The 27,533-nt window shown below is 35.0% G+C and overlaps 1 protein-coding gene across 1 annotated transcript in view; it reads right to left on the bottom strand.

Moving 5' to 3' along the window:
- The window catches only part of TASOR2 (transcription activation suppressor family member 2), an 84,189-nt gene that overhangs the window by 607 nt on the left and 56,049 nt on the right, over positions 1-27,533 (bottom strand). Inside the window, exons 12-22 of the mRNA XM_044678322.1 lie at positions 25,474-25,546; positions 25,303-25,365; positions 22,162-22,869; positions 20,474-20,716; positions 16,879-17,779; positions 15,405-15,798; positions 9,513-13,373; positions 6,302-6,427; positions 3,501-3,654; positions 3,013-3,118; positions 1,320-1,501 (exon numbers count right to left, since the gene is read on the bottom strand). Coding sequence (XP_044534257.1) covers positions 1,320-1,501; positions 3,013-3,118; positions 3,501-3,654; positions 6,302-6,427; positions 9,513-13,373; positions 15,405-15,798; positions 16,879-17,779; positions 20,474-20,716; positions 22,162-22,869; positions 25,303-25,365; positions 25,474-25,546 — 6,811 coding nt within the window. The remainder of the gene's footprint in view (positions 1-1,319; positions 1,502-3,012; positions 3,119-3,500; positions 3,655-6,301; positions 6,428-9,512; positions 13,374-15,404; positions 15,799-16,878; positions 17,780-20,473; positions 20,717-22,161; positions 22,870-25,302; positions 25,366-25,473; positions 25,547-27,533) is intronic.

The following is a 27,533-nucleotide window of genomic DNA, read 5'->3' as shown; positions in this document are numbered from 1 at the left end:
AACACAGGACTTCAGTCATCAGCCATATTATGCTGGAACCCTGCCCAAAGCAGGACAACCAACTACTTCTTGTCTTAAAAACAATTCCAGGAACTATGATTTTTAATCTATGTAACTGAAGAGGCAGGTTAAGGTACAAAGGGGTTGAAGAAGGGGAGACGTGACCACTGTTAGAAAAGTTTATGACAGAGTTTAAGGCAGAATCTGACAAGCGTCCTGTACTTAGAACAACAGGTGTCAGTGGATTCAGAATTCATTCAGGGAGGAAAAATTGTTTAAAAAGACCAGCACCAGGGATTCACCAACCAACTTAAGTTTTAAACAGCATGAATACAATAATGTAGCAGTGCTACATCTCAACATGAGCTGGGCAATGAAAAAACGAAAAATAATTTTTTAAAAGCTCTATGGGGAAGAAAAAGATTCAAGGGACAGAACTACTTCTTGGTATGGATGAGATAACAGTGATGGAAAGCAGGAAGTGGAATTGTTCAGCTCTTTCCTCAGTGCTGAGGGAAATTCTCTTTAGCCTGGAAAGGACAACCACCACCATCACCAAATGGCAAATAATGGAGCTGTGACCAATGATACCAGCTTAGAAGAAAATCATACCCCCAGCGTCAGTTACCATGAAACATTTTTATAAATAATTTGGATTTATTCTCTTCTGGAGAAGAGAAGACTCAGGAGAAGCAAAACATAACTTCAATTATTCCAGTACAGCTGGTGAAATGGAATAGAGAAATGAATAGCAGCTCTGTTTGGCCTCGGAGCACAGATCAAAGAGTAAAGGGGGAGAAGCTGCAAAGAACCAGGCTTAAGCTTGATATAATTGAACAACTTTGACAATTTAAGCTATCCAAATGTGGAACAGTGATAGGAAGTCTTCAAGCCAAACCTGGATTCTCATTTGCCAGGTATACTGTAGAATGGATTCTTTTGCCTGTATAGATTGGTCAAATGTCTGTCTTTTGAGGCGTCTATATCAACTCTTGTGTGTTTGATTCTGATTCAGACTCATGAGAAAAATCACACTGAAAAACTACTCTTACGGCACAAATTAATTCAGTGTGGTGAAATAAAAAGCAAATTACCAAATTTAAATATGGCTAGTGAAAAGTCCATTAACATGCAGATAAACTCAAACTGGACAATAACCCTGTTTTGCAAGTCACAGGATGTGACAGAACATGAGAGAATATACCAGTTAGTCATTAGGACGGATCACTAGTCCATACAAACTTGCAACACCTGCTAGGTGTTGTGGCATCCTAGTGACTGTAATGAGGACGGAAGGCCGATTTTAGCCAGCTATTTACCTGTTAGGTACACAGCAAACCTGGCATTGATGTGCAGAACTTGCAAATTCAGAAGACATTTCAAATACTCTGATTTTGTTGAAGATTTGGAGTCACACTGGTGATAATGAAGTACTTCAATGATATTTGCACTCTGGTATGATTTCAATATTGAATTCTTGCTATGAGCAATTGAGTCTACTCTGAAAAAGCAAGTAGAAATGTTAATTAGCCAATTTGTCTGAGACAAAGAATATAAACTATGAATTTTACATATTTCATTCCTATTTTTCTTGCACGTATTTCTATTCTAACTTGACATTATTATACCTAGATATTTAAATAACTAAGTAATAGAAAGCAGGCCAGAGAAAGAAAAGGCCTCCAGCCACATTCCCTTAGCAAACCTCCTTAGAAGGCTAGGCCGGGCCAAAGGCTGAGACCAGGAGTTGGCCCACAAACACCTTCTTGCTTTGGATTTCCAGCCCCAGAGCCCTCAATTCCTCTCCACACTCTTTACTTTTCAAAGCGAAAGCCCCTCCAATTGGAGGACTGACTTCACTCTGGGTGAATGAAGACTTCACTCTCATTCCTCTCCCCAATATCTTAAGAGAAACAATAGGCTTTTGTTTGCATTCTTAATTTGAGAGTGGGGTGACAATATCAAACAATATTCTTTTAAAAAATCCAATCTTTATTTTGGGGTGCCCAAGTGAGTTAGTGTTAAATTTTCATGATAGCAGTTTTTAAGTTGAAAAACCTTAAAGGTCATCTAAGCACAAGGTTTCTAACATTCCACATCCATAGGCCACACATAGCCCCAAAACACTGAGTGTGGCCTAAAACAGATTAAAATGAAATTGGAAAGGGGGCAGCTGGGTGGCTCAGGGGATTGAGAGCAAGGCCTAGAGACGGGAAGTCCTGGGTTCAAATATGACCTCAGACACTTCCTAGTTGTGTGACTCTGGGCAACTCTCTTAACCCCCATTGCCTAGCCTTAATATTCTTCTGTCTCAGAACCAATATCTAGAGCTTAAAAAAATGCAATTGGGAAATAATTGGCAAAATGAAATATATATAACCACAGATTATATTACATTTAAAATTAAGTCAACATATAGCCTAGAGAGATCCTTAGTTATGACTGATCAAGGCCATTCTCATTTTACAGATGTGGAAACAGGCCCAAAGATACGATGTAATCTGTTCAAGCCACACAGCTAGTTTAGTGGCAGAGCTAGGATTTGAAATCAAAGACCCAATTCCCAGATCAGTGTGTCAGTCAGTGCTCCTTATTTTTTTCAGGGGGAATGTGGTGGTGGTACTGGTGATGAAGTAAGTGCTTGGATTACTTGGAGAATGGGAAAATTTTATCTCTCAACCAATGATATGTTTCAATTATTTTTGTAATGTTAAATGATTTGTTAAGAATGTAGCAGGTACTTAAATTCTTGCTGAATGGTTCAATACTAAACCTAGAAAGAAAGATATCTCTATCCTGTACGCAGATCTACATGCAAACCATCTCTAATGAAAGTGAATTCTGATTTTGACGTCCTTTAAAATACAGCTTGTTCTTCACAAAGCAGCAGTACATCTTTCCAGTATTCTTATTCCTAACTGCCAAGTAACAGTCATACACCTCAGGATCTGCATTTAAGATTCTAGGATGGATTTTTAATTTGTGAGACAGGGAAAACTCAAAGAGCCTTACCTTACATCCTCTTTTAGCTTTTTACTTTCTCTATAATGAAGCAACCATTTCCACCTTCCATTTGCATTTAGTTTTTCCAAGATTTTGACAATTTCCTTTAGCTGAACTGTAGAAAAGAATGATCAATTTCAACAAAAGAAAAACCGGTGGGCCTGAATCCACTTGTCTCAGTTTATAAGCAGCACATTTCTAGATTTTCTGAACTTAGGGCAGTAAGTAGATGCCAACCCTACTCATGTACATTGCATTTCAAATAGACATTTTAATCTCCTGTCCTCCAAATTTATACCAACCACCATATATTGGCACGGAAGGGGAAGCACGACACTGAAATAATAGTAACATTCTATTACTAGCTGAAATGCTGGGGTATATTAAAGAATACAAGAAACTGGCATCACAACTGAGTGACAACTTTCAAATAAACTATCTGCCTGAGTTCCAAAGCCCAAAAGGGCAGAGAGGGGAAAAAAACAAAAAGGACAAACCTAAAGTTACAGCTTCTAATACTTTGTCATCCGACACCACAAAGCCTCCTGTACGAAACAGCTCCTGATGGGTACAGTCCAGGACGTCCCCTGGGCTGTCCACTCCAGCAAACATGACACTGGGGAACTGCTTCAGCCTCAGCAAAGAAGGAATCTGTCCAAAACAAAATGACCATCTTGTAAAGGCAAATCCATGGCAGTCTGTGTATAGAAACACATTTTCACTTGGCCTTTTTTCTTTCCCACTATCTTCTAGGCTTTTAAAGTATATTGATCTCGATGACCCTCCTCTGTGATATCCTAGTTATTAGTGTTCTCTCCTTCCTCAAATTACCATGTAGATTTGCTTCTTCATATATGTAGTTACTAGTTCCTGGAGGATAAGAACAGTTTCATTATTTTTTAAAACTTGTTTTTAAAATTACTTTTTAAAACTAAAGACATTGCTGAGCTGAGAACCCTCTCCATTTAAGCTGGTTATTTTAAGAGGAGTCTGTTAAAACCTGGAGGTGCTTTGTGAGAAAATGACAGGTGACAAACTAAAATATAAATCATCAAAAGTAGATCTCTGAACTTCAAAAGCAGGAAGATAAGGAAATATTGAGATTGACATAAATTAATGGTGACAAACTACTAAGAAAGGCATGTAAAGTAATTGGCAATGTCATGCAGCTGCTCACTTCTATTTCTATATCATAAAATGACATCCTGGTGCCAGTGCTACCTACAAATTTCATGTTATAGCTGGCTGACAGGAGGCCACTTGTAGCATGTGCCTGGTTTATGTAAGTAGAGCAAATCTTGAAATATAGAACGTGACTGTAAATATCCAGTTCAAAAGGCTGCAAATATCATTCAGTAGGCATTTCCTTATATATTCCAGGTAATTAAGAATTAAGTACATTTTGGCTTTCTTGATGAAAAAATGAAATGATCACATGGAAAATTATGAAAAAAGTAGGAAGATCTTGCTAAGAGGTGAAAAAGAAACCAATGTATGTACAGTCTAATGTGAGTTATGTCCCTGGGTATTTCTTAGCAAACTTCCAGAGGGAATTCTTTACATCTTTGCAGCATGTTTTGAAAACATTCTCTCTCTGTTTCAATAGATTTTGGCCATTTTTATTCAAAGATTCAAAAGGATGGTATTTGACATCAAGTTTTTATAATGGATAAAAGGCCAAAAAATATAAACAATTTTCAAGAGGATCCAGAAATATAACCACTTTACAATATATTCAATCTACTTAATATATTAGGTAAAGAAATATATATGCTATCTTCAAGGTATCCCATTACCCATCAAACTGAGAAAAATAAGAAAAAGTAAGAGAAGGAAAAAAATTATGCACCTCAGAGTTTAATAAATGTGAACTGGTGAGGTTCAGGAACAATAAAACATGTTCATTCATACACTATTAGTCTGTGTACACTCTGGAATATTCCAGGAAATTGAAAGAGGAATGAAGCTATTTACCAGGGCAAGGAGTCCTGGAGCCACACACAGGCACCTAGACCTTGTGCAGAATGCAGGATAGACATCTTGTAGAAGTTGTCACAAGTTACAAAACAAGGGTAGACCAAGTAAGGAATGTGCAATTAGGCAGCGTAGAGTGACAGCTAAAAACTACAGGAGCAAGTAACAATGGAGGAGCTCTGACTCCGGGAGTAGAGCAGAAGAATGTCAGTTCTTGTCCCCTTTCTAGCAAGAAGCCTGAAGAGAAATTGAGCAGGGGCAAGAAATCCAAACTAAAGGGGAGCCAGTAATTCTGTCATCCTGAACCTGCAGAGCTTTCCTGAATGTTGAGAGTAACTGAGTCCAAGAGCAGTCTACTGGAAATCCAGCTCTGGGCAAGCCCAAGGTGTGATGCTCTGATCCAAACCATGACAACAATCTTCAAATATTTAAAGGTCTATCACACAGAAAAGAGGTTAGACATATGTTGTCTAGCTCCAGAGGGCAGGCCAAGACAACGACTGGAAGACATAAAAGGCAAATTTGGCCTTGGTTTAAAGACAAGCTTCCATACTATTGTGCTCAAAGGAATAATAAACTGGAGGAATTCCATGTGAACTGGAAAGACCTCCAGGAACTGATGCAGAGTGAAAGGAGCAGAGCCAGAAGAACATTGTATACAGAGACTGATACACTGTGGTAAAATCGAATGTAATGGACTTCTGTACTGGCAGCAATGCTATAATCCAGGACAATTTTGAGGGACTTATGGTAAAGAACGCTACCCACATCCAGAGGAATAACTGTGGGAGGAGAAACACAGAGGAAAAACAACTGCTTGAACACATGGGCTGACGGGGTATTATTGGGGATGTAGACACTAAATGATAACTCTAGTCCAACTATCTATAATATGGAATTAGGTCTTGATCAAAGATACATGTAAAACCCAATGGAATTGTGCGTTGGCTATGGGGGCTTAGGGGGGTTTGGGGAGAGGGAAAGAACATGAAATATGTAACTATGGGAAAATATTCAAACTTCCAAATAATAAGAGCTTTCCAAAAGACAATGAATTTTTTCAATGGAAGTCTTTAAACAATGGCTCAATGATCCTATGTTAGATATGACAGCAGGGGAATTCTTGGTTCAGATAGGTTGGGCTCTTACAATGTTGTAATTCTGTGACTGGGTTTATTTTTAAAATTAAATTTATAAAAAGATAATGAGAAAATGAAGTGAAATACTATACTAAATACTAAAAGGCAGCCAATATCCTGCATATTGTGAATTGAAACAAAATTATTTTAAATTAGTATTCTGCAAGAAATGTTTTTGAACCTACTTGATGCACGTGTGTTGATATATCCTCATTTTTAATGATGACTACTAGTGTATCAGTATCCCTGTGCAATGCCTGACAGAAATGCTGGGGTTCAATTTCTTTGTGGCCTTCTTTCCTCAGTAAATTCTGAAATACAGGAAAATAACCATGTCAGCAAAAATACCATATTTTATTAAAAATAATACAAATACAAGAGTTTATAGAATTTTTCAAATTACATTCTAGCAAAGAAAAACAAATAGCTTTTAGTCTTCTTACTATAAGGTAATTAATAATTGCAATATTAATAATAATGATGAATGAAATAAGAGTCCTCTACTTTTTAGGATAAGGGTCAAAACATAATCTCAGGTGATAATAATTCAGCTGTTTCTAGTGATCACAAAATGATAGCATTAACTTTAAAATAAAATTAATCACATTGGATAGAGCACCAGGCCCGGAGTCGGGAGACCTAGGTTCAAATCTGGCCTCAGACACTTGTGGCCTCTAGCCATGTGATGTTGGACAAGTTACTTAATTGTAACAACCTTAATTGCCTATCTATCCCTTTTCATTTTTCTGTTTTAGAATTGATACTACTAAGGCAGAAGCTAAGGTTTTAAAAAAGAAACCAAAAAAACTCAACAGAATTAATTCTGACATTCTTAGTGTTGCAATGACCTATGATTTAACTGTAATTTACCTAATAGAAGAAAATCATCCCATAATATTTTTAGAAAACATGAGGGCAATGACATGGTATAGAAATTCTATAAATATATATTATTTATCAAATGTCAGAAAGACTGAAAAATCTGGGGAAAAAAATAGAGATGAAATTCTACCTATGCAAGGAGAGAAGGATCCTTGTAAAAAAAATCTGATTGTCACATAATAGTATATTAGATCTTAAACAGAAAAATACATTTCTGAGGACAAAAATAGCTTGTTGACTGACTGGCCACTCAAAACAGCAATAAAGATAACCTAAATTTATAGTTACTTAATTCCATAATTTCTATAAAAGGATTATTATTTCTTCTTTTCATGTATAATTCAAATTTATTCAACTAAAAAAGATCTCTTCTACATGCTGTCTAATCATGAAACCATTACTTAAGCATAATAAATATCTCCAATGTTTTTCTGGTGGGCAAATTTAGTCTGATCAAATAATTAATCAAAGGTTAATAGCAGGGGGCAGCTGGGTAGCTCAGTGGAGTGAGAATCAGGCCTAGAGGCAGGAGGTCCTAGGTTCAAACCCGGCCTCAGCCACTTCCCAGCTGTGTGACCCTGGGCAAGTCACTTGACCCCCATTGCCCACCCTTACCAATCTTCCACCTATGAGACAATACACCGAAGTACAAGGGTTAAAAAAAAAAAAAGGTTAATAGCATACTCTCAGGTTTTATAAATGGGAAAATTGAGGTTTGAGGTAAAAGGCTTATAACAAATAGATGACATGAATACATAATTTTTTTTTAAAAACCATAATATCCCTAATTTGAGATATCTGGCACTCGTGGGTATCCTCAAAATTACTGAGATTTAAAAAAAGAGAAGTTGTGTTTCTTTTTTTATCATGTCATACCCAGTCTACATTATTCTTGTGCTAACCTCTGTGAAATCTGGGCACATGTAAAAATAATAATAAGGCAAGCACACAAAGGACAAATTTTCTAATATCCTTATACACAACACCTTTTTTTTTCCTGAAAGACCTACAGAATTTATGTAAAATACCAAAGTAAGGTCATGAAGATAAGCTAAGGTAGACATGAAGGACTGATTTATTAGTCTTTATTAAATAAGGTCCAGAGAAGCTAAATCAAACCTGTAGTATTTTTGTCTTAAAAAAATGAAAATAAAATTCTAACCACAAGCAGATATAACAACTAAAGATGGGAAACAAATATCTACATGAAAACAGTTAACAAACGAATCAAAGTTTTGTTAATGTTTCTATTTGACTGACAGTCTTTTGTTTGCATATAAGTTTCTATTCTTGTCCAATCCAGGTGATAATTCAAGTGGCACAAAAAAAAGAAGTAGTCTTTCGCTGTGTAGATCCTCTAGGGAGCATTTATAACAAAACATTTACAAGTCACATACAATGAGAAAATCACTGAGGGTGTGGCAACCTGTATTACTGAAAAGATGATCCAGACAAATGAATTATGGACTCTGCAAAGTTTCAAAGTGATGGTTAAATCTGGATCTATGATAAACCAAATATTCAAACATAGAATTTACTGATGGCCATTAATGAATTTAACAAAGGCAGAGCATTTTAGTTAAAATCAGAACTGATCTTTTAAAAAAGAAGTATAAACAAGATGTGACAGCTAAATTATTCTTTCTATATCAACCAGACCAGTACTTAGCTATGTCAAATGTGGCATAATCGATTTTATATGTTAATAAATTAAATATTATTTGGATGGCATCTAGTACAACACCCAAAAATGAATCTCTTAAAATACTTACCAACTTTTTTTACTCCTTTTCCAAATCCTATATAGACAAATCTGCTCTGCTTTAGACTAACATTTTCCAATCAGAGAGGTATATTGTGTATTCCTTATAAAACAGCATAAAGAAATTCTTGACAAGGCTAGGATTAGCAATTAGATGGGCAATCTGGCTAATTTTCTGGTTCCTCCTAAAGTAAAATCTTCACAAGATGGATACATTATTTGGCTACAAATACTCAAAGAATAAAGAGATTTGTTACAGATGAAAGAAAACTATTTCCAGAATGTAAGAAATAATGATATTCAAAATGCCAAATATAAGCAAGGTTCAATTAACTTGACTAACATTTAGTTGTGAGCTTCTTGAGGGCAAAGGAATGCCTTCTGCCTCTTTTTAGTGCAGTGAATAGCACACATGCTTAATAAATGCATACTGAGTTATTGACAACAGAGCAACACATCCATGTAAATTAAATAATCCAAAAGCCATCTCTATTTGCCTCTGGAACTTTTAAAGTTATATTTAGATATGTTAGTTAAACTGATGATGCCTAATTCTATTTATTTTCATCCCTGGTTTGGGTATATGAAGAATCTTCTAGCAGCAGTATAAATAACAGAAGCACTAAAATGGAGATATATAATTTGAACCATGGGAAGTTTATATACTACCTTACAGTATGATTCAAACCAAGAATGTTGAAAATTAAATTAAAATAATCAAAGTAATAAAAAAATTAAAATGGACATCTTACCCTTGTTCTGATAAAGAATGAACTATCTTCTGTTTCAACCAGGTAGAAAAGGAAGGTGCTTTTACAAGCCTCTTTTATAACGCTTTTTAGTTTGATGTGTAAATTAGAACACAAATCCGTAATCATGTTTTCATAGGAAGCCATTCTCCTTGGGAAAGATGACACCTTTGGTGACGTGGCCTTTCCAGAGGTAAGGCTCAGATCATTAGCTTGGTAGTTCCGTTGGCTATTGTTAAGCATCACTTTATTGAATTCAGCATATTCACTCAAAATGAGTGAAATGTCATTCCGAGATTCTTTCAGTTTACTATCATATTTTAACTTATTGAGATGGAATGAAGAGGATGGATCTCTCTCAGCATTTGGAATATTTCGACTTTGGCTACCACACTTGTCTTGCCCAGAAGGGGAAAGACTGTCAAAATCACCACGCTTATGACTTTTCATGTGCCAGCTTGAGGTATGTTGTCTTGGCTCTGAGTGAACAATTGTTACCAACAGAGGGCTTCTGCTCCTGGAGGTTGGATGTGTAACTGGAGTCTCGGTTACTTTTGTCAAGGGAAAGACCCCAACAGCTGTCTGAATATGTGATTCCTTTGTCAAAGGATTGGGAGAAGTAGTTGAAAGCTGAGATTTCCCCTTCTTTACCATTTGTTTTAGCTTATGCACAAATCGCAGATATTCTAGGTCCAAAGTATTCTGGGTAGGATCATCTGCCACCTGCCAGGTACTTGTCCAGGAGCTGATTAAACCACACCGAGCTGTGGCACAAGGGTGCTGCTTCAGGTTATGCAAAGTCCTAGTGGTATCTTTAAGCTTCTTAGTTACAGTAAAATTAGTATAGCTCCTGGGAGTGCCATGAAGATCTCGGATTTTAATGTAAAATGGTACATACTTATCCCCTCTCTTTAATCCAGTTGACCAGTTTCTTTCCTGGGTACTTTCATCTGACACTGGACCTTTATGAGAATAATTCCAGCTATCAATGTCATTGCTTGCTGTGATAGTTCTATTATGCACCAGAGTATCATAATTAGTTATAGTAGCTTCTTCCACTTTGTTTGGATGAATGGTTTTCAAAGGACAAGAATCTTCTGACTGGTATTGAGGAAGTTTAATATCCCCAAAACATTCTTGGTCAGATTCTCCAGAAAGTGATTCATAATAAATTTCAGTGTTCAAATCCATACTCATATTTCTATCAGGGGATTTTATATCTTTGTCATTTCCAATTTTTTCTACAACATTCTCATGTTCCACAAGCTCTTTAGAGGCTTCCCAAGGTGGTTTCTGAGTAGTTAAAGCAGAATATTCTTCTCCTGAATTTCTGGTTATGTTTGCCTTTTCTTGGTATGCACCACTGCATGCCAAGTTAGATTCTTTGGTGGCAAAAATGCCACTTGATTGATTTTTTGTTTCACACACAGAAACTTCTTGGTGAACCTGTGTTTTCCCCTCTGCTTTTGACAATGGAATAAGGCTTGACCCAGGGCTAATTCCTTTTAGACTGATGGATTCTTCATGCAAACTGGCAGTAACTTTATCATTATTGAGAATTTTGACCAGTGAAATTCCATGCTCTTGAGAACTCTCTTCATTTGGTTGCTCTGAACCACTTTTAAGTGAAGCAGTATCCATGGAAATACAAATATCTGGGTTCTTTGAGGTCATACACATTTGTATAAAATCAGATTGATCAACTGGAGTTGAATTCAGTGATTTATTATGTAAATAATCAGATTCATTTTGCTTTAATTTACAGTCACGTAAATCCTTTCTACTCTTCAAAGGACTAGTCTTGTGGTCTAAGGAATTGCTTGTCATACCCAATTCAGCTGAAGAATGGATTTTCTCAGCTAAAGACCTATTTTCTATCAACTTTCTAAGACAAAGTGGAGCCTTTTGGGGGTCCAAAACAGTATTTGTTAGGTCCAAACTTTTGTTTTCCTCACTAGTTTGTTGTAAAGGATTCTCCAATCTTTCCAATTCCTGAAAAGAAGTCTTATAGTCCTCATATTTAGTAACTGAGGCAATCTGGTTTAATGCTGCATCACAACACTGAAATTTACCTGAGAAAAATCTAGAATCATATTTATTTTGGGCAACATTGTCTTCAGCTGCTCTCCTGTGAAGAACTAAATGACTTTCTTTTTGTTCTGTATAATCAATTAGGGGAAAAGACATTTCAGGAGAAAGTTTTGTTAATTTCCCCTGTGTTATAGTCTGCTTTCCTTCTGGTAAAATATGACTAATAGAAACATTTTCTTCTCCTAAATCTACTGGCTGAATCTGGGTGGCTTTACTAACTTCCTTAGACATTGTACTGTGGAGTTCTAACATTTGAAGGGGCATATCCTGAGATAGTGTTGTTTCTTTAGATGACATCTGGTCATCAGGAATTGAAGCTGGTGACACTGGCTCAATTAAGGCACCATCAAAAGGAGAATTAGAGATAATATTAACTTCCTGTCCAATCTCAAGTGTACATGATTCCTTAGCAAGTACTAAAGTAACTGGCTCTACAGCATCTCTTTTACACTCTTTGTTTTCTAATGGTTTGTGTGATACTGAAGTACAAAGTGAGGAATAGTCAGAAGAATTAGTTTCTTTGTTTTTGGGGAAAGTTGTGTTTACTGGATCAATTATTTCTTCAGCTACAACTTGAAGTTCTACGTTCTCTAATGGAACAGCCTGAATCTGCATAATTTCATCAGATTGTGTTTGGTCTCGAGGACTCGTAGGTGGTGATATTGTTAGTGCTAGTTCAATATCTGAATCATCTGATAATTCTATGCTGACAGCCTCTCTGCCCAAAGATATACGTGTTTCTTTGGTAAATGCCAAGTTAACTGATTCAAAATTCATTCTTTCATTGTTCAGGTCACTCTCTTTTGTTTCCTTTTCTAAAGGATAATTTAATTTAGTAGATCCTGATGGAATATAACCACCTGAACCAGTTTGCTTGTTTTCCAAGGGAGCAAAAGTAGGCGCTAAAACGATTTCTTCAACCTGGGATGATTCTATAACCTCTTCAGAAGATATGCTATAGAGTCCAGGAGTCTGTAGAAATGTATCCTGAGGCAATTTTATTTCGTTAGAGGTTGCCTGTTCACCAGAATTTACAACTGATGTGACTGCCTCAATTAACACTGTATTAGATGATGATGATGTTGACAGTGGAATGGGAACTTCTTTCTGAAGTGAGCCAGTGTCTTTAGCAAGAGTCTCTCTAGTGCCAGAAGATGTACAGAGGTATTTAGTTCCTGTTGACACAGATGCTGCCAAGGATGAAATGTCTTGGAAATCCTGATTTGCAGATGAAGCACTTTGTGCTTGGGCCATTTCATGGAAAGGGATTTGTTGTCTAAGACTTTCAACAGGTGAAACTTTTTTCATTAATTCTCTATCAGTGTCTGGCACTTTATCAGATCCATTTGCAAATCCTGTTTCTATAGGTAGACAGGCATTTTTCTCAAAAGTGAAAGTGATTGGTTCCAAATTGATCATTACATATTCCAAATCACCATCTTTGTTTTCTAATGACTCCTGGCTCTCTGTCACCTTGTTTCTGGGGCTATTTTGCTCTGCAATGTTCTGTAAATTACTTGATTTTGTGCCTAGTGCTTCATAGACAGAATCGTCTCTGTTTTCTAAAGCTCTGTTCACTGAAGTTCCACAGATAGTTGTCTGATCGTTGATCCCATTTTGAGATACTGTCCTTGAGTTAACAAGTTTCTGTGAATTTTCATTTTCATCAGCAACAGAAGGTTCTCTAGTCTGGGTACTTGCATTACTGGAAAGCACAATGTTAGGTGTCTCTACATTACTTGGCAATTCTTGTTCCGTTCTTTTTCTAATTATCTGAAATGATAAAAATAATTTAGAATTTAGTATATCAAATATAAGAAGTTTTAACTTGTGTTTCTATTAAACCAGCAAAATGTAAGCTACTTAAAGGAAGAGGCAGTTTCATTTTTGTCTTTTTCCTAGCACCTGATGTAACACCATAAAGCAAGTGCTTAATAAATATTTGCTGGAAAATGGATAATCATCATCTGTTTTCTTTGTCATGATGGGGTTCAGAAATCCAGGTGGTGGTAGGAAGAAGGAAAGGGGTCTAGAAATGACTTCCATGTAAAGACAAAAATATCTATAAAATTTATATTTAAAAATTTTTGTCAGGGACAGCTGGTGGCACAGTGGATAAAGTAGTAGGTCTAGAATTGGGAGGATTTGAACTCAAATCTAGACTTAGAAACTTCCTAGCTATGTGGACCTGGAAGTCAGTTAACTGCCTAGGCCTTGACACTCTTCTTAGAATCCATACTAACAAAGAAAGTAGGGTTTAAAAAAAAAAGGTTTGTCACCATCCACCTGCTCTGCTTCTAATTCCTGTTCTCTGAACAGAGAGAGATGGAGGAAGTTATCTGACTCTGCTGCCTGGGCACATTATAAATTCATGGTACCCAATTCTAATTGGGTCCCCATTATTTATTCCCTAATTAATTTCCTATTTTTTCCCCCAGAAGCTATTCTCTTCCCTTACTTTCTTAGTTGATGACCCATCTCTTGCTTTAGTGAGAAAATGGAGTTCTTTTGCCCTGAGCTCCCTCTTATCATCATCTTCTTCCTTGTCATCACACCTATCACAATCTCAAAACTATGTTTAGAGCCTTGTCTTTTTTTTAAATTCATTTTAAAAATTCTGAGTTTCAAATCCTATCCCTCTCTCTAGCCCCTTCCCTACCCCAAAGGCAAGAAATATATCATTATATAAGCAAAGTTATGCAAAACACATCTCCATTGGCCATGTTGACATCCACTACTCCCCCACCCCACCTGCAAGAAAAATAAAGTGAAAAAAATATGCTTCAATCTACACTTGGAGTTCATCAGTTCTCCCTCTGGAGGTCAACAGAATTTCTCATCACGAGTCCTTTAAAGTGTTGTGGATCATTGTACTGATGAGGGAAGCCAAGTCTTTCACAACTGATCCTTATTACAATACTGCTATTACTTCATTCAGTCTTCTCCTGGGCCTGTTCACTCCATTTTGTTCACTCATTTATGAATCTCCAGGTTTTTCCCCAACTCATCCCCCTCATCATTTCTTGGAGCAAAACAGTAATTCCTACACAAACAGTAATTCCTACAACTTGTTCAGCCACTCTCCAACTGATGGAGAGTCCTCTTCTCTCTCTCCTTTTCTGATCTCATCAGCTCTCTTGAGTTTAATTATCATCTCCATGCAGATGATCACAGAGCTATGTAATCAACCCTACTCATTTCCCTGAGATTTAGTCCTGAATTAACATCTGTGCACTGGATATTTCAATCTGAGTGTTCTGCAGGTATCTGAAACTCAACATACCCAAAGCACAGAATTCACCATCATTATGATCATTTTTATCATTTTACATTAAAATCTGAGATCTCAGCATTCTCAAAACTTACAGTAAATTTTACTATAAGTAGGAAGCTCAAAGGCATCATTAAAACTTTATTATTACCTGAAGAGGCACCCCAGTTTCATAGTTCAACATGGCTTGATCAACTTTTGGACAAATACCTATGGCAATTTAACCTCTTCTCCTTCCAGTTTTTGACTTATTACTTTACTCTCACTCTCTCATCTTACATGTCTTATGATAAACCTATACCATTCTCACTTTTTAAAAAAAGAGATAAACTATAAAGTTTTAATAATAAAAATAACCTGTTCTTCATATCCAAAGCTCTACTGAAACTGTATACTTTTCCTCTTACACTTTGTCATTTAGTGGGAGAATTAGCTCACAAACTAATCTAACACCATCTACTAAATATCATTTGTTGACAAAATAATGGAAACTACCCTCAAAAGAACATCAACATTGTTTTATATAGTCCTACCTCATTGTTAGAACAGATAGTACTCTGGAATTCTGGAGCATCTTGATGGTCTTCTCCTGCTAAAGAAGCTTTCTCTTCCAAGCCACTCGTAGATGGCTTGATGTTGGTACAGGACAATAATATTCCAGGGGCAGAACTACTTGAAGTCCAACTAGCCTCCAATGGAGAATCTAAAGAATGTCGTTTCATACCCAGACATTCTTCACCAACTTCATTGAAATCCAAGGGATCCAAAGTGCTATTTATGGACACATATTTTGCTGGATTGCTATGTTCTACCACCTTCCGAGCTGAAGGTATAACTTTATTTTGATTGCTGTAAAACAGAGCTACCCACATATGAAGAATAAGTTTCACTTCTTCAACATTATCTGGCACATCAGCATTCCAGGGTCTGAACAGATCAAAGAGGAAAAAAAAGTCATAGTGAACCACTGACAATAACTTTGGGTGAATATTATATTGAGCAGAAATTCTTTATTATTACAGATACATCCATTAAAAATATATAAAGTATGAAGAAACAATTAAAGGAGAAAACCTAGAAGTCTGTTTAACAAATTATTAATATTAAGGGATTTAAGCTACAACTCTAATATTAAGGGATTTAAGCTGCTCCCAGGACAGGAGGCATGCAGGATTTCAAGTCGGGAATGGAGTTAAAATTCCAGTTCCATTACTTCTACTTAAAATCCTGGGCAGGTGGCTTAACTTTGATGAGCTTTTAATTCCTCATTTGTGAAAAGACAGGGTTAGGTTAGACAATCTTTACATATGCTTCCAGCTCTAATACTCTGCCCCATTCTAGTCATTGCTTTATGAACTCACATGTATCACATTTTTTTTTTCCTTCAGGAGGAAAAGAATAACTATTGGCTAACAACCCCTTTGCTGTACTTCTGAAAACCAAGAGATTAATAAAACTAGTACCCAGATAAACATGAAATCCAAAAATCAAATGTGAAGAATTTCTTAATGTGATATTTCTTAAAATGTGATATATTATTTACATCTTGAATAGGTTAAGATGTACAGATTATCTTTGTATATAAAATGTTTCTTTTAACAGATCTAGCTTTATTTTTTTAAAAAAGACTAAAATTATTCTTAAGTTCCACATTGAAGGTGCATTTTCCTTTAAAAGTTTAGTCTTAAAAAATGATTTTTTAAAAATACTATGTTTTGATCTTTATAATTTATATCTTTTCAATTTAAACTGAAAAGCCTTGGTGTCTCTATAGTCTAATGGAGATAGCTAAGGCCTTTATTATGCCTAATACCATTCATCTGTTAAATTATTTCTTCAGAGTCAGAGGGCCCCAGTGGCAGAAGCAGCCATGTCTAAATTCTCAGCCTTGTAACTATGGTTCCCTTCTTCCCTCAATAGGCATCCAAGGAATAGAAACAACTTCTTTACATAAATTTACTCTAATGGAAAAAAATTATACCAAAATCAATTTGCATTCATACTTACCCATGTAAAGCTCGTATTACAGTTTTCTCCAGTGGGTTGTTAGTATATTTACTATCTAAGCTGAAGACATATTCTGTTTCACACTTACAAGTAACCTTGAAGGAGCCATCACAGCTAAATACTGTGTGAGAATGGCAAAAATCTTCTTTTAAATTGGAAGGCAACAATCGAGTCTTATGCTTTATAATAGGATCCTGCAAAAGCTTTTGAACAGGTGGAGTGTTATGCTGGTGCCGAAATGGCATCACTTTGCCCACTGGAGTAGTCCCTGCCTCAGGGCCTTTTGTCCCATTCTTTGCAAAGGTTGGACCTTGGGTTCCGCGCTGCTGTAGATGTTTCTTTGAGTGTTCAGCGGTGAGTAAGGCGTAAGAATGTTCTATGGCAATAAAAGAGCTAGTGCTAGTGTTTTCATCCACAGAGTCTAGCGTATCTTTAGGAAGTGCTTCCTGGGTCACAGATATCTGACTATAGTGAGTCAAGTTCTTTTCACGCTGGCTATCGGGCAAATTTGTCCTTGAATCAGTTTGTTCATAAGATGGCTTGGATAGTTCAAGAGAATATAATGCACATCTTTGGTTCTTAGCCAGCCTGTGATATTCATGATCATAAGTACCTTGCAAAGAATTTTCTTTATAGAACAAAATATTATTGTTTTGGGCCAAGTCAGAGGAGGAAGACAGGTCTCTGTGAATAGATGATGAGGTGGTAGAGGTAGCAGAGCTTAGAGCTAGATCAGCCAACATATTTAGGGCCTGGGAGTCAAAGTGACCAATGCAGTTTCCTTGAAGATCTGACTGAACAACAGCAGTGTTTCCAAGTTGGGCAGTGTTTTCACTATTATCATGTCCTTGGTTATTTGACAGAATTTTAACTGGTGGCTGGGAAGAAATTTCTCTTTTGGCTGAAGCATAACAAAGAAAAAAGAAACGGTATTTGATTTTCATGACATTCAATGTAGTGTCCTATAATTGCCTACAAAAAAATTACTTTTATTTCATTACATACTATCCATCACCAGCTTGCACTCTGCTGGCATAATCTTTAAGGAATTATAATCATTTCCACACTTCTATGAGATTTTGGAGAACTTCAATAGAATAAATGAAAAATCAGTAGTTAACTATATCTACCAAGAAAAATCTCTATTAACTAAATTATACATCTGTATGAAATTTTGAAATATTTATATAAATTTCTGAAATATTTAATTCATTATAAACTATTTTCTAGATATGTAAAACTAATTTGTTTATTTTCATTCATTCAAAATTTCACTGATTAATTTACATTAATTGATTAATCAATCCACAAGTATTTAAGTGATAGGTACTGGGGATACAATGACAAAAGTGAGCCAGTCTCTATTCTCAAGGAGGTTACATTCTACAGGAGGGTACAATGTGCCCACAATGCATGCATATGTATGTCCAGACATACATAAAGACAAAAGCTTTCACATAAATATGTGCATAAGTACATGTATATTCCAAATAAATAAAAGAGAGTGGAAGGAAGGGAATGAAGAGTTGGAGAACTGAGAGAAGTCTTCAGGCAGAAGGTGCTGAGCAGAATACTAAAGGAAGTGAAGGATTCTATAAGACAAAGTCGAGAAGAGTGCATGCATTAAAGACTGGGGGAATGGCCAGTGCAAATTCTAGGAGATGAGAGATGGAGTGCCACATGTGAGGAAGAACAGAAAGATGTGTTTGGCTGGACTGTAGAGTATGAGAAGGGAAATAGTGTATAATGAGGCACCAGGGCTAGTGTTGGATTGTGAAGACCTTTAAAAACCAAGCAAAATTTATATCCTAGAAGTAACAGGGGAACATTAGAATTTTCCCAAAAAGGAAATGATATGGCAAGATCTCTGTTTAAGGATGGCAGCTGAGAAGATTAGAGCGGAAAGGGAGACCAATCTGAAGACAAATGCAATCGTCTAGAAGAGGGGTGATGAGAGCCTGAACTAAGGTGATGATTATGTGAATAGTGATGATATATACGGACGTGAGAGATGTCGTAGAAATAGAAATGACAATATATTTGGCAACTGGCTCGAAATGTGGTGTTTGGGAAAATGAAGATTCTCCATTACTATAGAGGTTATGGATTCAGGAGACTGGAATGATAGTGGGCATCCTTGAAAGAAGTAGGGAAGGTCAGAAAAAGGATGGATTTTGGGGGAGGGCAGAGGATGAAGATAATAAGTTCCATTTAGGAGTTTGCAGGAATCTTCTATAAGACCCTTCTACTTTTATTCTTCTTTGCTACAAACTAATAGCATAATTATGTAGGGTATAGAATGTTGGGCTCGAAGTTAGAAATGCTTAAGTATAAATTTCAACTCTGACAATAGCTAAATAAATATGAAGAAATCATTTAATCTCTCATCCTTATTTTCCTCATCTATAAAAATGGGGACAATATCCATATTATCTATCCTACAGTATTATTGTGAGATGTGGTGAAGCTTCTATAAAGTAATATGCTTTGAAAATCCTAAAGTGTATATCAACTATTGTTACTAGTCTTAATAACTGGAATTGTCCCCAAAGATGTTTTTAATGATGATATTAAAAATAAGCTTACATCCCAGGAACTTTATTCAGTTATAAAAAAAGCCATTATTTCATCTAACTGTGCAATAGTCTGCATACTATTAAGTATAAAAGAATAAGATCAAGGGAGCTTAGGTCCTAGGAATGTTACTATCAGAACTCCATAGAAAAAATAAGAAGAATGAAATTAATAACAACAATGACTTTCTTCTGCATGAAGGTATTGTGGCATAAGAGATAGGAAACTGGCCTCAGAATCAGAAAGACCTGGCTATATGGCCCTAGACAAGTAACTGAAAGGTAACTTTCTATTTTAGAATATGAGCTGCCTAAGCAAGCACTTAAGGGTGCTGATCTGCCGTGGTGGAAAAGTATCTCACAAGGAAATTCCTAATTCCAATAAAATCACAGGTCTTGTTCTTATGTGTAGACTAGTCAGGCCACTTATCTGCTCAAAATTCTAATGTCTAATGATTTAAACCCAGACTTTTTTCTCTGTCATATAAGTCCTCCATAATATAGTGTTATGCTCTTCCAACCTTACCAGTCCTTTCTATATATTCTCTTCCAGTCATACTTGGACTACTTGTTTAGTACCCTATGCTTTTTCTGTTCCCTATACCTCCTAGGGGTATAGTATACCTCTTAGATTTCAGGGAAGAGATTTAGGTCCCATAGATGGATTTAGGTTTAAGCTATGTATAAGACTTAAATTAGAGCTTGAGAAACACCCACACTTTTGAGCATGGGAGGAGCACCAGTAGGTACAAGAGTAGAAAGTCACTTAACCTCTCTCAGCCTTAGTTTCCTCATCTGTCAAATTGGGGACAATAATAGTATTACCAGGCTCACAGAGTTCTTGTGAAGATCAAATTAGACAATATATGTAAAAGGCTTTGCAAATTTCAAGTGCTATACAAAATATTAGACGTCAAATATTATCAAATATCTTTAAAATTGTATTAATTTCACATGCTACTGTGTAATTTAATTTAATCTGTATCATGGAATTTTAATTCAGATGGATAACATAGTCTTACCAGGTTGTAGTTGCTTTCTCATTCTTGGATTCTGATTGCTTTTTACTATATTTACTCTCTGTTTCTGTGGAGGTTTTTTCATGGCTTGGCTAACCCTTGGCACAGTTTTGATTGGAGATGTCTCTGGTTTCTTTACCTTTTTAGCATTCATTACCACTGGCACACTCTCAGAAACAGAGGTCTCTTGGCTTTTCTGATCCAGTCTTGTTGTCTGTATAAACTGTGCTGTCAGCACTTCAGCACCTCAAAGAGATGACATTTTTTTCTTAAAGGAGGGTTCAGATTATTAACAACATGATCATGGCTTTTCCATTTTTTACAATGATAACCTGTTATTTAACATAAGACACATCAACTCTTCAAAAGAAAATTTTATTTTCTTTGATTTTTCTTTTTAAAAATTTATTTCAATAACAAAAATCGAAACTTAAAAATTTGAGGTTACCAAAGTAACTTAAACAAAGCCATAACTTAAAGTTCTCAAGTAAATTACACATTTTAAAATTTGTTAAACTGCACCTTGTAAAGCAGACGAAGAAAAACAAAAAGGTACAATTTTAAAAATGGCAAGCACAATGATTCAATGCAGCCTTCTCTAACACCAATCTGAGAAACATGAAGCTGGCCCAGAATGCTGAAGGAAAAAGCAGTACATTTTAAACAAAGTATGCTGAAACTCATCTAGAAATAAAGGAAAGAAACAAAGCATTTATAAGTACCTATTTGTGTGCCAGGCTCAACTTAGAAGGCAGTAAGGAAAACAGCCTACATTCTGATTATCACTTAAGATTCAGAGCCATGGAGAAATATTTAAAAACAACGTGGTATTTCTGAAGAGAGTCCCCACTCACAGAATCAATGAGAAGTGACATCAGCATGACAAAAGACCTTTTAATTACAAAATAATTCATAGAAATGAAGTTCTTGAGAATTCTATGATGTAAATACAAGAAGTGATTGGTATTTTCTAGGTCTTAAACTACGCTTCTCTTAGAGGTTACCAGTCTGTAACCACAATTCTGTGTGTACATATACATTTTCACTTAGTGAGAATCTGGGTGTGAAGCAGTTTGTTTGTGCATATGCATAAATATGCTTAAAATGAATGAATCTTCAAGATTAATAGACTTTTGGAGATATTACATCTTTGAAAATGAAAATCCTGTGCCCTAATCTTCATATCTCTTATATCCAAAAGTATTGTTATAAATGGGGAATTTTAAAGACTCAACAATCCCTTGGCTTACATCTTTACTCCTTTCCAAGCACATACACTGGAATATAAAGATGCCTTTCTGTTCCTCTTGTTCCTTGAACAACATCTCCTCATTTTTACTGGCTGCCCTTTATGCCTAGAACTTTCCACTCTTCATTTCTACCTCCTGGCTCTCTTGACTTTCTCCAAACCTTAGCTAAAGTTCTACCTTTTCAAAAGAGCCTTTCCCAGACCCCAATCTTAGCACCATCCAGGCTCTGAGAGAACCCCAATTTAATCCTGTATATATCTTGGTATACATGAGCTTTTTTAAAGTAAGGACTATTTTTTGTATCCCCAGAGCTTGTAAAGTACCAGCCATATTAGTAGGTGCTTAATAAATGCTTCTTGACTTAAATGATGCTCTAGATATGTAAAGTTGCTTCTACTGATATTCCCTGATATTTTAAAATTACACCCAAATAGAACTTACCTCTTTTCCTTTTCTGAGGAAATTGACCTTTTGCTAGCTTAACAGTAGTTTCAATGGTTGTTACAGGTCCTGTTTTTTTGGAGAAAGGGCGGCATAAGTTCACCTTTTTATTCTGCATCACAACTGACATACTTGCTTTTCTCTTCGGCTGAACTCTCAGATTTGATGCTGGACATAACTGTAGAGAATCCCCATTAGCCTTTCCTAACCCCTCAGAATTCTTGGATTTTTCAAGTTCCTTTTTCATTTGAGCCTCTAAGTCAACAAATTCAGAATCCGGAGGCATAAAGAGAGAGAAGCCAACATCACAGATTTCATCAGAAACAGGAAAAGATGATGGAGAAAGCCTTGTTAGCATATCCAAGGCTGTGGTTATTTCCAAAGCATAACCATTAGGATTTGAAAAGTAAGACTTAAGACAGTTTAAACTCTTCTGAGTACATTTTTCAGAATGATGATCCGACATAAATTCATTGGATGATGTGTCAGATGGAAAAAATTCTGATTCTTCAATTGGATTTGGGGGAGACAATGAAGAATTTTTGTTCAGCCTGACAAATTCTTGCAAATGATGCTTCACTAATACATTTGGATGCATCTCTTCCTCAGACAAAAATTTCTTTGCTTCCAGTAGAGCATAATGAAGAGTAGGCAAAAAGGGTACAACTCTCACAGAAATATCATCTTCACATTTTGGTTCTTTTCTACCTAAAATACATATGTACACACACATAATACATAGTTATGTTAAGTATAGAATGCAAAATTAAAGCCTTAGATTTTACATATTCTGAGAAGGTGAAAAAAATGACTAAAGTAATCCAAAATAATAATCAAAACAAGGGTAACAGGTTATTATGCACATTTATACTCACTGGTAATATCTAAATAATGGTAGAGAGAAATGAAAATGAGTAAATCAAAACAAACTTTGAGCGAACTCCCAATTAAAATATGGTAAGAGAGATTAGCACAGTGGTAAAGACTGGAATAGTGACTTCATTTACAAAGGTAAATACCAGTTGAGTAAAATCCTCAAACTATTGAAGGTCAGAATTTTATCTACAATTTATAATTTTAAGTTGTCTATAGCATCAAATAAATGGTGAAGTGATTTGCTCAATTCACAATAACAATGTGTCAGGGATGCGACTTAAACTAAGATCATCTTCCTGAATCTATCTAGTTTCTATCAGCGCTCTATATCACACTCTCTCTCCAAAAGATAATTAAAACTCCTACACAATAATCACTTTTAAAAAATAACAGTGACAATAAGGATGTAAAAAAGACCATTTTGAGTTTGTCTGCCTCATCCTGCTATCTTTGGTTGAAGTACTAACTTAAAAGGAAACAGACTGAAGTATGAGAAACATTTATGGTTCCTTCAAGCTCTACAATCTATAATCATAAGAGATAGGAAAATTGTGAACTAGATAATCAGTTCATGGTAGTACTATATTTAGAACTGCCAAAAATGGTCAATTTCCATCTAGAAATAAAACCTCAGGGAGGTTCAAGCTTATAAAATTCAATTAACATAACATACAGAGCTATTTAATAGAAATTAAAGTTGCATGTCCATTCAGAAAATATCATGTAAATATTAAAAATTCCTTACAATAGAGCATAATAACTAATTTCTCAAGTGACATTCCAACTCCTTCCTTAATCCCTTTTGCAAATTCGAGAAGTAACAATGTAACACTAATAGTAGCTAATAATAATCCTTATAACCATATTTTCTAATCAGTTGATATTTGTCTAAAATAGAAGTGATATAATTGTGAAAATTTGTTTGTACAACAACAATATGGTATTTTTCTAAGTAAATGATGTTTAGTTAAGATAGAGATCAAAGAAAAATGGGTTTCCACCTTTGCACTGGTTGTTCATCATGCATGCCTAGAGGGCACTCACTCTTCAACTTTGCTTTTTGGAATTCTCTTATTTACTTCAAAACTCAGCTCAAGGGCTTCCTTCTAGAGAAAGCTACTCCTAATCACCCTAGTTGCTAATGCCCCTCAATAATAATCCAAGCTTATATTTATTTTGTATATAGTATACTTTGAATATATGTATGTATGTATATATATATATATATATATGTATATGTATATGTATGTGCTTTGTGTATATCTATCTATTTATTTATTTTTGCCCTTGCCTTGTCTTGGAGTTAATATTGTGCATTGGTTCCAAGGCAGAAGAACGATAAGGGCTAGGCAATGGGGGTCAAGTGACTTTCCCAGGGTCACACAGCTGGGAAGGGTCTGAGGTCAAATTTGAACCCAGGATCTCCTGTCTCTAGGCCTGGCTCTCAATCCACTGAGCATCCAGCTGCCCCCTTGTGTATATTTATATAAGCCTAAGTTTCCTCCTTCCCCAGTAGAACAATGAAGGCAGGGACTTTCATTTTGGTCTTATATCCCTAATGTCTAACACGGTGGCTAACACATAGTAGACAATTTAATAAATGCTTGATTGGTTGATTGATGAATCTATAAATTAAGCTGGGATTATGGCTATTCAGAAAAAAAATTCTGTAATTTGTTCTATGTTCAAAAAGAAGTTTTAGAATGATCTGCCTAATCGAGAACACGGAAAAAGTTTCATTATATAGAATTGTACAGTATAATTCCATGTTCCAATTTTTATACACACACAGTTTTTGCTTATAGATAAGCTTATTCTACATGTACATATTTACACATTTATTGAAAATGCACTGAATTAATGCAGTAATCAGCTGTATAAATAATTTCATCTACCCTCTAAACATTTTTTAAAAAACAGCAAAACTTCTAAAACATACCCATCAGAAAACGTTATTTAGAATCTAAGGAAAATCCCTTGGATAAACACAATTTGTAAACAAATAAGTGACTTTTTTGGCTACCAGATTTCTGATAGATATATTTTAAGATAGTTTATTTAGGTTTTAGATGGTTAGGCAAGCTGTTATAATAAGGACATTTATATCGGGAATTTTAAATAATAATAGATAAGGAGGCAAACTAATACTTTTTGTTTTGTTTTAAGAAAAAATCTTGTTTCTTTTAGGCTACATGAAAACAGTGAAATTTTCAGCTTTGCCCTTGTGGTGTATACAACCTAAGCATATCCCTTAATTTTCTATACCTGTTGTCAAGGATGAAGGAAATAAAAACAAGGCATATAGATTCATATGTTCATCACCAAAATCTGTAAAAAAAAAAAAAAAAAAAAGGAAAGACAGAAGATGTTAAAAGCTGTGGGATGTTATGAAAAGAAAACAAATTAAAAATATATTTCAAAATAGTTCCTCCTTACCTGTGTCCCACAGTAAGGCTGATGATGTAAGCAAAATAAGGAATCCTTGATCTTTTAAACATTTGATAATTGCCTAAAATATATACCAAAAACCACATATGAAAGTGTATTCCTCTCCCCATATACTACACTTTGATAGACATTTTTCTGCTCATGAAAAGGAAAATGACAGAAAAAAACTAAGCACTTATATGCAATCAATAAGAATTTCCCCCCACCCCTTTCCCTAAAGTAAAGTTTCAAGATTCTTTTCCTTGTGGCTCTCTTAACTGCATAAACATCCTTCTTTTCTGCTAACTGTTCAACTACAAAAGTAAAAATGTACCACTAGTCATTATAGTTATACTATTAGTTTTGTTTAATCAAATGTCTTTAGGGATGTATTTTCTGAGGGGACTTGTTGGAAAGTATCTATTCTGTCTAAATTTTTAAAAGGTTGCACAGTGGTGCCAAAAATAATGGGTTACCTGCCAAAAAGAAACTAAAATGAGATCTCCAGATTATATCAGAAATATTTACTTCTTCCCTTTTAAATGTTAAAAATTAAATTAATTAATTGAAATAATGACCTAGGAACTTCAAGTCATGTTTTTTTACACTGGGTCAAATCATGGAAGCTTACTATTGGAAAGAACCTTAGGCATCATTTAATGTAATTTCCTACCCAGTGTTAACAAACCATTTAACAGTATCACTAGCATTGACATATAGCCATCACTTAAATATCTCCAAGGATAAAATGCTCCCTTTTCTATACAAGTAGTCCAGTCTATTATCAAGAGCTCTACAATGTGATTAAGTTTTTTTTTTTAATTTTTAGGCCAAATCTATGCTTTTCCTTACAAATTCTACCCACCAGTCCTAGTTCCACTAAATACAGTACTACATCCACTTAACTTGGGATCTGTTCAATAACTATTTCAATAAGGAACAGATTAATCACAGAATAAATTATAACAAAGCTAATAATTTGAGACATATTAATGAAAACGCCTTATTTAGAAAATTAAGTGGAACACTGCACATATACAATGTCTCATATGCAATGATAAAATTAAGCATTTATTTGATATCTCCTGCCCACTTGAACTATTTGCCAAAATATATACTGCCTAACAAAGAATGTAATCAAATATTAAGGCACAAATTTGCTAGATTTTAAGGATAGCTAATGCAAAATATAGAAAATATTAGGTGGCCAAATTAGAGAACTTAAATAATCCAATTTCAGAAAAGAAAGCAGATCTAGCTGAAAAGGAAAGAAAAAACAAAAACCTTATTGGTCTTGATTGATTCACAGGCAAATTCTATCAAACTTATAAAGAAAATATGGTACCAATAAATTCGACAAATTATTCTGTCTTTTGTAAGCCTGTCTTACTTTGGTTTGGTTAGGAATAGATTTTCTACTTGTAGCTGTGAGATTTATGATTTGCTTCTAATAAAGTTTTTTTACAGAAGGATCTTTTAATATTAAGGTTGCATATTCATTTGTACATGTTTTTAGACTTCAATATGTACATCAATTGTGATTTTTTCCTCTTTAAAAAGAAATATTTCTTATTTGGGATGGCTCTCTGAAAGAGGGAAGGGGAAGAATACTAGAGATAACTATGATAATGTCAGAAAGAGGTTATAAAATAAAAACTTATTTTAATTTAATTTATTTATAATTTATGTGAAGTATAATGTAAATATTTATCATTTAATTTGTTATAATTAATTTGATTATTATTAATATATTAAGGATAGCTAAACTTTGTTTTACAAACTGAAGCTATATTGTAGCTAGAATAAAGTGATTAAAAGGTTTTTAAAAAAGGAACAATCCACCAAAACAATAAATTAATTCAATAAAAATATCACAATGAAAATAGGAAACTACAAGATCTTTTTTCATTTAGTTTCAGTTTTATTTCTAACATGAGAGGAAAATGAAAGTAAAAACAATTAGGTCTTTCATTGTTTACCTTTTCAAGGGGGTGAGGGAACAAAAGTGAAAGTAAAATTCTTTAGACTCAAAATTGAAAGCAGATACAATTTTTTTTTCAGGCATAATT

This window comes from Gracilinanus agilis, chromosome 5 (assembly GCF_016433145.1).
Source record: "Gracilinanus agilis isolate LMUSP501 chromosome 5, AgileGrace, whole genome shotgun sequence".
Lineage (NCBI taxonomy): Eukaryota > Metazoa > Chordata > Mammalia > Didelphimorphia > Didelphidae > Gracilinanus > Gracilinanus agilis.
Note: the sequence above shows the minus strand (reverse complement) of the source record. Positions and strands in the feature narration are given on the sequence as shown.